The sequence below is a fragment of the Parasteatoda tepidariorum genome, chromosome 7 (assembly GCF_043381705.1).
Source record: "Parasteatoda tepidariorum isolate YZ-2023 chromosome 7, CAS_Ptep_4.0, whole genome shotgun sequence".
Classification (NCBI taxonomy): Eukaryota; Metazoa; Arthropoda; class Arachnida; order Araneae; family Theridiidae; genus Parasteatoda; species Parasteatoda tepidariorum.
Genome location: NC_092210.1, coordinates 82,474,385 through 82,488,239, shown reverse-complemented (window position 1 = coordinate 82,488,239; position 13,855 = coordinate 82,474,385). Strand labels below are relative to the sequence as shown.

General features: G+C 28.3%; 1 protein-coding gene across 2 annotated transcripts in view; it reads left to right on the top strand.

Moving 5' to 3' along the window:
- LOC107454507 (diuretic hormone receptor-like) overlaps positions 1-13,587 on the top strand; it is an 82,639-nt gene extending 69,052 nt beyond the window's left edge. For both annotated transcript variants that reach the window (XM_043053204.2, XM_071183703.1), the window contains 6 exons: positions 1,030-1,114; positions 2,582-2,648; positions 5,821-5,906; positions 7,324-7,456; positions 9,022-9,063; positions 13,176-13,587. In XM_043053204.2, the coding sequence (XP_042909138.1) occupies positions 1,030-1,114; positions 2,582-2,648; positions 5,821-5,906; positions 7,324-7,456; positions 9,022-9,063; positions 13,176-13,430 (668 nt within the window). In that variant the 3' untranslated portion in view covers positions 13,431-13,587. The remainder of the gene's footprint in view (positions 1-1,029; positions 1,115-2,581; positions 2,649-5,820; positions 5,907-7,323; positions 7,457-9,021; positions 9,064-13,175) is intronic.
- Positions 13,588-13,855: the final 268 nt, after the last annotated feature.

The window sequence follows — 13,855 nt, the reverse complement described above, 5'->3', positions numbered from 1 at the left end:
TTTTTTATTTATCAGATTTGAGTGCAACTTGATCACATTGCTTATTCGTTTTAATGATGTATTTCTCTTTATATAAAAAAAATTAAAAGTGCCACCACCACTCTTTTGGGAGTACAACTTTATGTTACATTTTATTCAGTTGTGCAAAATCTATAAATATTAGGAACTGGTAACTGCGAAGATGTATAGAAAAATATACAGGGAGTACGTTAGAATAAAAAAATAGACATTTGATTATTAAGTGTTAAACTTGTACCATTCTGCAGTCAAATTTGAAACCAAATTTGACGAGCTGAGAACGCCATTTCACTTAAAAATTTAACCTGGTTCTAATTTATTCAAAAATTTAAGTATTTTTTCGCGAAATTTTTTGTTATCTATTTTGATTCTAATAATGAGTATTTATCATTCTAAGAAATTTTGTCTTCTTCGAGTTCTTCATTTTATGAGGTCATGCTTGTCTTGTTGCCAAAACTAATAATCAAAATGAATAAACATATTTAAAGGAAGAATAAGAAAGCGAGAAATTAGATGTTGCCAGATATAAATCTTAACATTTGTAATGAAATTTCTAAAAATACAAAAGGCGTATGAGAGAAAAAAACTGTTTTGAACCGATTTGAACTATTCTATGATATAAGGTTATCGTTAAATATTATAAACGAGAAAAATTAATACTCAGTTGTCATTTCTTATTGTGTCGCACATTTGATATTCTTAAGTTAATTTTTTGTTTCAAGAACTATTGACTATATTTCAAATCTAGGTGTCCGTTAATTTCGTTGCGATTAAAATACTAACAAAAAGAGCTTACAAAAACTTAAAATACTTAGATATTTTATTAAAAAAGTTAACAAAATTGTATTTGTAAAGATTCTTAAGGAAAAAAATAATGAATGAGAAGTAATCACAGGAGTTGGTGAGCGGAGCGACCTTATTATCATTAAAAATTTTAAGCTTTCTGACTATTTGCTTACATCTTTTGTTACGCTATGTCATTTATTCTAAAACTACTTACATTTATTACAGTTATTCCGGCTATAATTGTAGCGATTTGGGCAGGTGTGAAAGGACAACTCGGTTATACTATAGAAGATGCTCTAGCACCACAGGGGTGAGTTTCTAGTTTTATTTTATTATTTGAAATATAGCCCCTTTAATTAATTCTTTCTTTATGCAAAGCATACTTATATTATTTTAAATCAACAATAGATTATGTTGCATGTCACACGGAAAGTTTTAATTTTCTTTCTTCATTAACAAAATATAATAATATAATAAATTAATTTTTAAAAGAAAAGCTTTTCAAGTGGTCTTAATAGAATATATAAATTCTTATGCAATAACAAAAACTTTTAAAGCAGAGATTCACAAGCATTTTCGCTCTGATATATTTCAGATTGTAAAACAAACCCTTTAAATGATCTTTAATGTTTGCATATTTTGTAAAGTTCAAAAATTAAAACGGACAAAATTTTGGAATCTAGAAAATTTGCATTTTTAAGTAGTTAAGATGTTTTTAAAATTACAAAAAAAATTTTGTTAAATTATAACAAAAGGTGAAACAGGCAGAACATTAACACAGGTTCTCTCTCCGTTGTTGTGTTCTCTTCTCATGTAGTTCTGAAAATATTGAAGCGCGATAAAGAAGTTTTTAGTATTATATAGAAATATTTTATCGATTTATCTTTGTTTAATATATTTTTTTAATTTGGCTTAAATTGTTTTTGAGTGTTTGAAAGTTGATTGAGATTAATAAAGTTAATTTAATTTCCATGTAACAAACGTAATATAATTTTATATTTTTTTACTTTAAAAACTTTAGTAAGGTAGAAAAGGTAGTTTTCCGTTTTATAAATTAGGGAGGTAGTAAGGTAGTTTTTGTTTTATAAATTAGGAAGGCAATGTCTTCAACTGAAGAAATTATAGAATTAAAATAGCGAATAATTATTGCTTAAAAATTAATTTATTCAAGATAACACACGTAGCAAAACGTTACGTGTGTAACTGTTACTTGTGTTAGAAGTTTCTTTTTTTACTTTAATACTTTTTTTTCAAATGAAAAAAATCATGTCCGCACATTATTCATAACCGCTCCACAATAAAGTCAAAATGTAGCACAATAAAGTCAAAAAGTAAGAAAAGAAAACAGAGAAAAACGAAGAAAATTAAGAAAAATAATAAGTTTTATTTACTGCGCATAAGCTGCAAGTATATAGAACTTATAAAATAAGTTAAAAAAATATAATAAAAACATAAAAAATAACGTAATAAACGTTTATGAAAAGTGAAGAAGAAAAATTACTAAAATAAAGTATTCTTAAAATTATTTTTAAAAAAGAATTTTTTTTATTTTAAAAAACTTATAAAGCCAGATAACGAAATAATAAAAATTATTTTCTTTTTTAAATGTTTAATATTTTTTTAAATAGAATACTGTATTAAGAAAATACTGTATTTCTTCATCCGTAAGCACTTAGTCACATAATTTTCTCCTGATAATCAAGTTACAAATTCACTTTTCTTTCCATAACTAACATTGTGATATTTGTTTGATGACATGATTTTATTTCATTTGCAGATGCCCCTGGCAGAAACGTGATCTTTATGATTACATATTCATTTGCCCAGTTATTTCCGTTTTGCTGGTAAGAAAAATATTTTTATAAGTAATCATTTACAAAAAGACGATGTCTATTAATATACTAAAAATACTTATTGTAATTGTTATTGTTAAACTTTTCAGAATGTGTACATTTTTGTGTAATTTCTAAATCACAAAAAACTATATCTCCGAGCAATTATTTTTTTTTTTATAAAAAAAGAATTTAACGTTTGTTTTAATTATTTGGTAAAAATTATAAAACGTTAAATCTAATTAAGCCTTATTTTTTACTTTTTTTCTTACAACCGAAAATAATAAGATAACAGAGATATTGTACAACAAAATTTAAAATTGGTTAGTTTTATAGTAAATGAGACTTCAGAATTCAATTCAGAACAGCTGCATACGTTTTTAGAGTTTTTCTTTTTTTTTTAAAGTTTTTTTTTAATCGAGATTAACTATGTTATTACAAATTAAAAACTCATGAACTTAATCTCATTTAAGGTCTACTATAGAATACGATTAGTAATCTTTACACAAAACGAAAACTCAAGCATACAGAAAGATGTACTTCTCTGGGCAGAAATAGGGGGCTTCAACGTTGCCCACCTCAAAGTGATTATTTATTTAAATTTATCAAAGACAACCAAATTAAAAAGATATTTTACAAAAAACAAAAAATGATACTGGTTTATATTCAAGGATTAAAAAAAAATTAATAAAATAATTTGAAGCTTTAAATAAAAAGAAATTATATTAATCAAGGATTAAATTTTTAAGCAACTTTACATTCAAAGGAAAATCAAATTACCACAATATCTGGAGGGTGTATCGAGTCTGGTTGTATACATCTAAAATTAAATAATAAGAGCGAAAATAAAATAACAAGTTATAAGTATACATAGAATATTGTTTTTTTTATCGTCTAATTGGCTTTAATATATCAGACAAATTCCCTGAAAAGATTTTTTTAATCTCTTTCACACTACACAAAGTGAAATCAGAGCACATGAATATGTTCTGATAAAATGAGCATATTTTTCCATTACAAACATTCAATCCTTATGATTCAAACAATTGAGTATTAACTTGATAATTTATTTGGGCTGACAATATTTTAAGTTACGAAATCAAACACAAAAACATACTTTCTCTATTTAAACGTACTTTTCCCCCAGAATTTGAACTCTAGATACTAATCTGAATTTGAATTCTAGAGTGGCCACTATAAGGAAAATACTATCCCTACAATTTATTTAGAACAGCATTTTAAAATTTTGATCCCTTAATGATTATTTCACTGCATTTTTTTATACCGGGAACAGTTTATTCAAATCGAAAAAATTATGCAAAAGATTATGCAAAAAGAACTTTTTAAATTACGTTTCGAAGGAAAAGGGAGTTATTTTCTAAATGAACTTTCATACTTATACAAATTATTGTCTTTGAAACATAAAACTCTTTTAAAAAAATGAGTATCGCTTATTTTCTTTTTTTTTCAAAAAAAAGGATATTTGGGTCGAATTTTATATTAAAAGAATTATCTTTACTTATTATTCTGTCTGCTATTTAAGACCTTATTCAAATTAAAATTTTAAATCGAAATAATATTTACAATTTTATTTTATTACAATTCAGAGTTACGTATAATGGTACAATTACTATTATTTTCACAATGTTACATTTTAATTTTTTTACTATAGCAGTTTGAGGATAAATAAATTATTTAGTAAGTATACATATCTAGCTGTCTTACTGTAGGATAACTTACAATGCAAGCAAGAGAAAAAATAAGTAAATGAAGATTTAACATTTAACTTCCGTTTATAGTGACATATTTATGAAATTAAAAAAACTTAAATATCTTTTAATTTTTTACCGTACAGAAATTAAAACTAAAACTAAATTCTTCGAAAAACTGAAACATTTATTGAAAATAAGAAAGTTTTCATAACAATTCGTTTATATGAATGACTATAAGCATGAAGAAATTTTAAGTAAATACTCTATGAAAACAAATTAGGAGGCATAATTTTATTCCAGCATTATAAAAAATAGTAATTCAAGTAATAGAGCTTTATACGGATGACCTTTAAAGATAAAGTTTTAAAAACGAGGTAAACACTGTGAAAAATGGATACTCGATAATCACAAAACTTTCTTCGTTTTTGTCGAAACCGTTTTCTTATATATGCTCCGAGCAAAAATTTATTCGATGTGACAAAGAAGCGAATTTCGGCGAAATTCAAAAAAATATTTCGTCATTCTATTTATTTTCCAAAAAAATAATAGTGCCTAAAATATCTAACTTCTTTAATAATTTCTTACTTTACCAAGGGAATCATATAGTCGAACAGATCGATAAATTGTACACATGCCCGAAGATTCTAGTTCATTCTAGTTCACGATCTCCCACAATGCACTATGAAGAGGTTTAGAACTGAGGAAACATTTTCGTCATACATTTGAGAGTTCGCGTTTCAATCACGTGATTTGTGATGAAATGATTCTCAAAATTAGCGAAATGTTGCTCAAGAGTTGTTGGATCGTCAAAAGTGTTTTATTTCAGAGAGTGAAGTGTTTGAAAATGTTTGGTTTATGGCGAAATTGAATAAAAAAAAAAGTTGGGAAATTCGCTTACTTGATTACTCTGACAGGCAAATGATTATATTTTATTTTCATAACTTATTACTTGAAAAAGATAACTCAATGATTAATGTACTACACTGTCATCTTGAAGAAGAGGGTTTGATCTATAGAGTGACGCAATGGCTCAATGGTTCAAACGCTAAACTTTTCTTGGGAAAACTGGATTCTGTCTCCAGAGACGGACTGAAGCCCACCCTGCTTCATCTTCATGGGCATCCACAGGTCTGAGAAGTAAAGGCAGCTTGTGCGCAATAGTAAGCATGCTGTCCCAACCAAATCATGTCATATAGCAAAATTATGAAGTCTTAACCTCTACCCCCCCTGGCCAGAAATAGGCTGTTGCGGTTATACTGTTATCTTAAAATTAAAGACTTAAATAAAATTTAGACAGAATAATCAACCCTTAGAAATGCTTGGAATAATTTAATTGTGTGTTAATAATGTCTCATTGAAATTCAATGCACGTTTTGAAATAATTGCTTGATAAGTAATCTCCAATAATATTTGCATTAGCAATTAAACCTTATTATTCCTCGCGGCATTTAATTATCCAACTTTAATTTCAGGTGAATATAATTTTTCTTGGGAAAATAATGTGGGTATTGATTACTAAATTAAGAGTGACTACATCAGTTGAATCAGAGCAATACAGGTACGTTTGCAATCATTATTATTATTCACTGCGTGTAATGAGATCTTTAAAACAGTAAACTATACTCGTTTCGTACACTTACTTCTGAAGTTCTTGAATAAATACGAAGAAGAATGGTCTGAAGGAAGACTTATTTTCGCAGTTTATGACTCAAATAGATTATTTAAGATATTTTCACTAGCCCTTATCTTAACTTCTTTATACTCCTTATGGCTTTTAATAAATACGGTTTTTAGTAAATACAGCTTTTAGTAAATACAGTTTTTAGTAAATATAGTTTTTAGTAAATACAGATTTCAGTAAATACAGCTTTTAGTCAATTCAGCTTTTAATATATACAGCTTTTAATAATTAACTTTAGCAATTAAAACAAGGCGTAAATCAAATTTTTGAGTCAGTTGAAACTTCATTTGATTTCATAAAGAAAAATTTAAAAACAGACCTTGAAGTAAAGGATCCATTTATTATTGTCTGGAGAGTCAAATTTCGTCAAATTCGTAGTTTCTATTCTGGAGAGTCAAATTTCGCGTATTAGTTGTAAAAAAACACGATATTAGTTTTGAACACAAAGATGAATATTATGTAAAACACACAAATCGATATAAATTGACTGAGTATTTCTTTTAAAATTAAGAGTTTCGAGATAGCTTTCCTTAATGATTATTTTTAGAATATTTCAGAAAAAGGAATTTAAAAGATAATACACACCAGGAAACGTTTATAATTAGATCTTCTATTGGCATGACAGGCCTTTGTGGGCCAGAGCACTCCCTAGAACTTTCCTCCACTCTTTGCGATTGTTCTTCAGTTCTCATTCTGAGGATTTTGAAATCCTCTTCTGCACAGTCAAGCCATGTGATCTTAGGCCTACCTCTAACTTTGGTTACATTGGTTTGTAATTGAAGATCTTAAATGTCAAAGAAGAAAAGAAACAAGGAAATGTGAAAAAAATGGATAAATATGACAATCGAAGCTGACGTCTTCAGGGGGTACCAGCTCCGGAAGTCATAAAAGCGAAACCTTTTCTATCCAGAGAGCACGACAAAATTCTAAAATTGCTCTCTCGTTACCCCAACAGTTTTGCCAGTCCAAGAATGCATAAAATACATAAAGCAAATACAGAAGAATAAAAACAAGACAAATGCATAAGAATAGTACGCACAAAAGCTTACTTGAAACAAAAATTTAATCACCAAATTATTCTACTGACTGCAAGACACAACTAAATGGAAATAAAATTTATAATTCAAAATGAAGTAAAATTTATATTTCAATTTAGTTGTGAGAAAAGTGAGAATAATGCGAGTTTATGAAGCAAAACATTTTATATAAATTCAGTAATTAATTTATAATAGTAAAATTTAAGAAAAAAAAATTTGTCCTATTTTGCCTTTTATTTGGTTTTTGTATTTTCTAGGAAAGCAGCTAAAGCTTTGTTAGTGCTGATTCCGTTACTCGGAGTGACTTACATACTGGTCATAGCAACACCTAGTCACAGAACAGGAGAAGTTGTTTTTACATTTATACAAGCTACTTTACTGTCCATACAGGTACCTAAATAAAAAGAAACAAACATAATGTAAGGTCTCTCTTCCATTTTTTTATATTTCAGCAATTGTTTTCAGATTTATCATATATTGCAAAGAGTTCGAATATTTCGTAACGTTCAAAAAAGCTCCTAGCATGGAACCCTACTTCAAAAAAAAATATTTTTATAAAAATAAAAAATGAAAAGAGTGAACTTTGCTTAGAAATGAAATGAAATAAAAAGAATTTTGTTCATAAATGAAATAAAATAAATTGCAACGTCTTTAAAATAATACCTTTCTCTTCGAGAAATATGAGTTTAAATATATTTGAAAAAAAAAGTAATTAAACGAATGAAATGAAGTATACATGATATGACATTAAATGATTTATGAGCTATATATACACTGAGTGGCCAAATTATTATGACCACCTCAGAGTTTTACGCAAATGAGTTATTGCGTCACAACGTAGCTGCTAGAGGGCAAGATAACCATAACACGGGAATGCTGGACAAGTAAGTCATCAGTTATACTGTGTTGCTTGCTCAGATATGGGAAAGAAAAGTGATTTAACTGAATTGAGCAGAGATTTNGCGAGATGTGTCGGAACGAGCATCAGCAAAACGGCTGCACTTGTGAAGTGTTCTAGAGCAGCAGTTGTTAATGTGTACAAAGAATGGACAATCAAGCAAAAAACCGGATCTCAACGTCAGACTTGTGGTCGTCACAGGGTACTGAATGCTCGATCAGAGAGAAGGCTGGCCAGGGTTGTGCAGCGCAACAGGAGAGCAACAGTGCGACAAATTGCGAGTGATCTTTCTGCTCGACGCATATTGCGCCGTATAGGGTATGGAAGCAGACGACTGAAGGGGTGGTCATAATAATTTGGCCGCTCAGTGTATATGCATTAAAAGTTCGAGGAAATTTTTATTCTTATTAAAATGAATTAATAAAAATGTATCTGTCCAACGTTTTTCTAATTAATTAAGACTTATTATTTTCATGCTTTGAACTTACTGAAATAAGTTGCCACTAGAATTTAAAAAAAGTATTATGTCCACATATTTTGATTTTAACCACCATTTAAATTTTATTGAAAGCTGAAGTGGTTTATCTGAAGTTTTAAAACTATACTTTTAATACATAAAAAAATGTGAGCTAGATTCAATTCTAAGTATTACAACAGAATTTTAAATTATTTTAAGTAGGACTTATTTTTCTTTCAAAAAAAAATTTCAAGTGTTCAAAAAAAACGAACCATTGTTTAAGTCTTGTAAAAGATAGAAAATAATCATTTAGAGGAAAGTTTTTCGAGCTTTACATTAAATGTAGTAGGATACATTTAATAAATTTGTGAATACACGTAGCGAATATATTCAATTATTTTTCCTTTAGAAATAATAATTAACATCTCATTAAGTGATGAATTTTTGATTAGATAGTTTTATTACTACAAGTGAGTTATTTTTTATTACCTTACGAAAATTATCTTTAGAAAGTATTTAAAACAGCATCTAATCTTAATACTTTTGTTGTTATATAAGTTTTATGCTCTCTTATACTTAAATAAATGTTTTGCTTTTTAGGGCTTTATAGTCGCTGTTTTGTATTGTTTTTTAAATGGGGAAGTAAGTTAAATTTCTTCATTAAATAATTTTGCAGTGCTATTATGAATTTTGTTATTTATGTCTTATAGTGATTATTTTATTAAGTGATTTACTTTTGATTATTTAATTTTATAATGTATAGCAAATTTTATGTATCAATATTTTATTATACATCCCTAAAAAAACGAATTAAAAAAAACGACACGAAATACTTTCTAAAATTCATTTTGCATAAGAGGTTATTAATATGACAATATTTGAATTAAATTTTTATGAAGCAAGCAAATATTAAGTTAAAAAGGCTTTTTTATTGTTAATGAAAAATATATCCTTAATTTAAATAAAGTACATAAAGCTTGCTAAAAGCACTGTTTTACTAAGAAATAAAACGCTTCTATTATAAGCATAATAGATCTACGAACTTTTAATTTATAATATCTTGCATTATTTTAGCTTTCTTATTTGTTTTAACCCACTAAGCGGGCTATTTTTTTCTTCTTAAAATTAGTGTTAACACTTGAATGTCCGGAATTTCAATAACCATTAAACGCCAGCCATTGTAGTTTCAACACCACCAAATAATTGTAATGACTAAATAATTGCAGGACTACTGTTCAGTAGGGCTTAGTTTCAATACTTTTTAATATTATTTCATATTATTATCATAGGGTAAAGTGCTGCCAGCGTTTCCGTCTCATATAAAAAACGATGCAAGGATAAACTTTTTGTGTTGAGTTTATTTATTTTTACTCATTTTTATTCTTACATGATGACTATCAGGATCTTACAAATATAAAATAATTTTACGTAATTTGCTATGATTAATAAATCACCTAATATGCAAGAAGTTTCATATACTTTAATTTTATTTTCTCCAGAAATAGGCTTCTTTTTTTAAATTAGAAATCCAGAAATATTTGCTGGAATGTTAGAAATTTAAGTTTCAAAAAAATAATTCCAAAAAATTAGGGTTTGAGTAAAAATGGTTTGAAATGAAGAACAAGGAAAATTAATAAATTATCTAAATAGAAAATTGATAAAATGTCTGAATATGCTACCAGTTATGCTGAAAGTTAAAACACACATTTACGAAATTTTAAATATAAACCCAAAAAGTTTCGAAACAGATGGATTCCTAGACTTCTGTTCTTCCTTTTTATGTGCTTTCTTCCCCTTTTAATTTCACTATCAGAGAATTTTTTAAAATTTAAGTCACTTTACTCTTATACTTTTTCGTGTAGACACGTTAAGAGAGGAAAAGTATACGATACGAATAAAAATTATTTTTAATTCTTATTGATTTACAACTATCTCGAATAAATTTACTCAAAAAAAGAAGTTCTGTTAAATTAAATATTTATATTATTTCTATTGATAAAATTTTATTTTTGTTTACATTTTTAATTCAAAAATTGAAGCCATAAATTATTAATGTCAGTGTTATAGAAATAAAATTGAGAATCTGATTAAACTCCTGTCAAATAAAAAGAAAGATAAATATCTGTAGTTTGCGAAACGTAATAAAATATTTTAATAACATTAAAAAGCATTGCTAAAAATTTGATTTTATTTACTTTGGGAAAGAGTGATTGTCATTGCAAACTGGTTCTCAATTACTTTTCTTGAAGGTAAAATTCCTGAGTTTATTGAGTTTCATTAATTTTAAAATGTCGTAAGCAGAGAAAGATCGTATAAGAGAGAGATAGTGTCGAAAAACATAAAATCGCAAATAAATCAGTTTGTTAGTATATTAATGAAAAAAAAACAATTTTTTAACAAAACAGGTTATGAGATCCAAAGCTCGCTATTATTTAGGACCTTAATTAAAAAGCATAATGTTACTTTTTCAGTGAATTTAAATAGCAAATATTTATATGAAATAATGTAAAAACAAGTGTTTTTAAAAATAATGGCATTATTTTTTTCTTCTTTGATCTTCATATGCCTATCAGCGTTTAAGGGCACTGTCATGGCGCTTCAACTCTTAGATTATTTTTTTATTTTTGTGTATCAGCAATTATATCACTTACTTTTCAGAGAGGTTGCTCATAACTTGAATAATACAGTATTTATAAAAGAAAAAACTATGCCAAATTGAAATCGATTTTAGCAAAAATTGCAACAAGTATTTAATGAACTAAATGTAATTTACTGTAAGTCATTTTTGTATTTAATTTCATCCTGCTGTGGTCTGACTCTCAGTTTAAATACAAAAAATAAAGGAATCTGAAGGTCTCTGTGATGCAATTAAAAACACTTACTTTACGTTCTTTAGTACCATTTTGAACTTTAAAGCTAGTAAAGATTCAATAAAACATTTTTCTTCTTCTTCGGATGCTGAAATTTTAATCATATTTATTTACTTAAATAAATATCTGTAAAAATATTTTAACTCAGAGAAAAATTTCTTTTATCAAAACACATTTTGATTAATTATTTTGAAAATTTTATTCGATTTAAACTCTTTTTTTTTTAGTGGAAAATTCACGTTTTTTTTGTATGAGTTTCTATTTTAAAACAATGGATATTATTATTTTGTATCTTAAATAGAAATGCTCTGTTGTAAACAGAAAAGGCAAAACCCATACCACTAACTACATGCAAATACTAAAGTTATAAAGTGTTCTCAGGATTTCAATCAACTTTACACTTTAGGATAAGCTATTTTAAATTCAGATTTTTTATTAAGCACAAAATAACTACATGAATATTCAATATAATTTTAAATTGAACGAACCAATAAGATTTTCTGAATGCGATTTGTAATAAAATCTTCATATTCAATTTCAATGTAGGAAAATATTATATATACCAATAGAAAATGTACAGTTAATGACATAATTGTTTGGAAATTTTTAAACTTGAAGCAATAGTAAAAAAATTACAAAGTAGGTTCAAAAAATTCGGTGATTAGCATAAAGTAAACAAGGGACACAAATATAACTCAAACATACTACAATACTCTTTTGAGATCGGTTGTATAACTGATGCAAGTGTACATCAAATAATGCTTCTTTTGGTAACGTTGGATGCACCGTTGCCAGAATACATCAAAAGAATCCGGAAATCCAGTGGTGGTAGACCCTGAGACTCCTGAAGTCTTATACATTCCTATATATTAATACGACTTTGGTCCCCTTTCTTTCATCAGGAACAGAGGGCACAATTCTAAGCCACTCCTGCCTAATTTGAAGCAAAACTTGACGTTCACGCGTTGCTCCATTTTTCAGTGACAATCTCACATTGACAGCGAAAAACTAGAAGCATTGCGCTCTTTTACTTATAGTCGTAAATTAAACAATAGATTAGGGCTGGAATAGCCTTGTCGGTAGGGCGCTGGGCCCAAGTTCGAGAGTTCGTGGGTTCGAACCCAGCCGGCCGAAGACTCCACGTGTAATAAAGTGACTGATGCACGTAAAATTTGTCGAATCGCAAAAGTCCTCCATGTTCCCATAACAAATCAATACCTCTGGGGGAACTGAATTGGAGATCGATCATTCTATGATTTAGGTCAAAATTACGATCTGTGGATGAATGAATGGATGTATGAATGGGTCTGCCCTATAAACGGGTGTGACGTAAGGTATGGCAAAAGTGGAATTCTTGACCAAAAATGGCGCCACTGGAGAACATGAACAATCGCACCCCCTCTGCCTAAACAGGCATACGTCAACAACAAACAATAGATTACCAAGCTTTTCGGGAGAACACCGCTAGTCTAAACTTATTCAAACAAAATCTGTACTCGTCTCTATTGAAAAATTAAGTTGCAAAATCTTTCCTTTTATTCACTCTAGTTCACAACTATGTTCACTTTTTTCTCTCACACTGTTCAAACAGGTCAATTTTAGTTTCAAATATTCGTGTTACATAAACATCAAATTTCCCTGAAATAGTATAAAGTTTAAAAAAAAATATTTGTAACTGTTAACTTCGAATGTGTGCGGGTGTTTTTTTTATTTATAACAGTTAAGATGTATGATTCATATCATTCATATCTTGCTAGGCTGAGAATTCATTTATTTACCCATGACAGATGAGTTGTATGATTATAATACCATTTCATGTTTCGGTTTAGAATTCTATTTTGTGCTGGAAATCTTATAAGAGATACGATTCCATTTCTTGTTTAGGTTCAGAATTCATTGAGAAATCGTTTAGAGAGATGGAGAATTCGTCGAGGGATCAACACACAGCCAAATCAATCTTTCAGTTTTAGATCATCACCACAAGAGAACTTCTATCGAAACATACCCAGGGGAAGTTGCATTAGTTTCTCAACTTCGATGTCATTCGTCAATCGCTCACCTTCTGTTCCAGCCATCAATAAAATGGATGCATATTTATCTCCTCCTGAATCCCTACCCATGAAAGACGACATCGTTTGAGAAATGATCAATAATGCGTATGAATGGTCAAAAGGATACAGGGACATATTGCCAAAGATAATATTCATTTTGAAATGCTCACCAATGTTTTACATGTCTGTCAATGTAGATTAGATTTATGTACATTTTGTTCCAATAAATTATCAAATAAGTGTTCTTTAAGTGATTCATTATAACATTTCTTAATTAGCAACTTAGTCATGAATAAATATGGTTATGGTTTGGTTTGCGATAAGAGTCTATGCGGCTACTTTACGCTAATAAGGCTAATAAGTCGTGGCTACTTTACGCTAATAAGGGAAGTACAAAATTTATCTACAAAATTTATATGGAAATAAATAAGTGAAGCATTCCCAGAAAAGCATGTCATGAGCCATGAGGTTCATGAAAGTTAATGCTGCACAATTTCATGATGTTGGCAACCA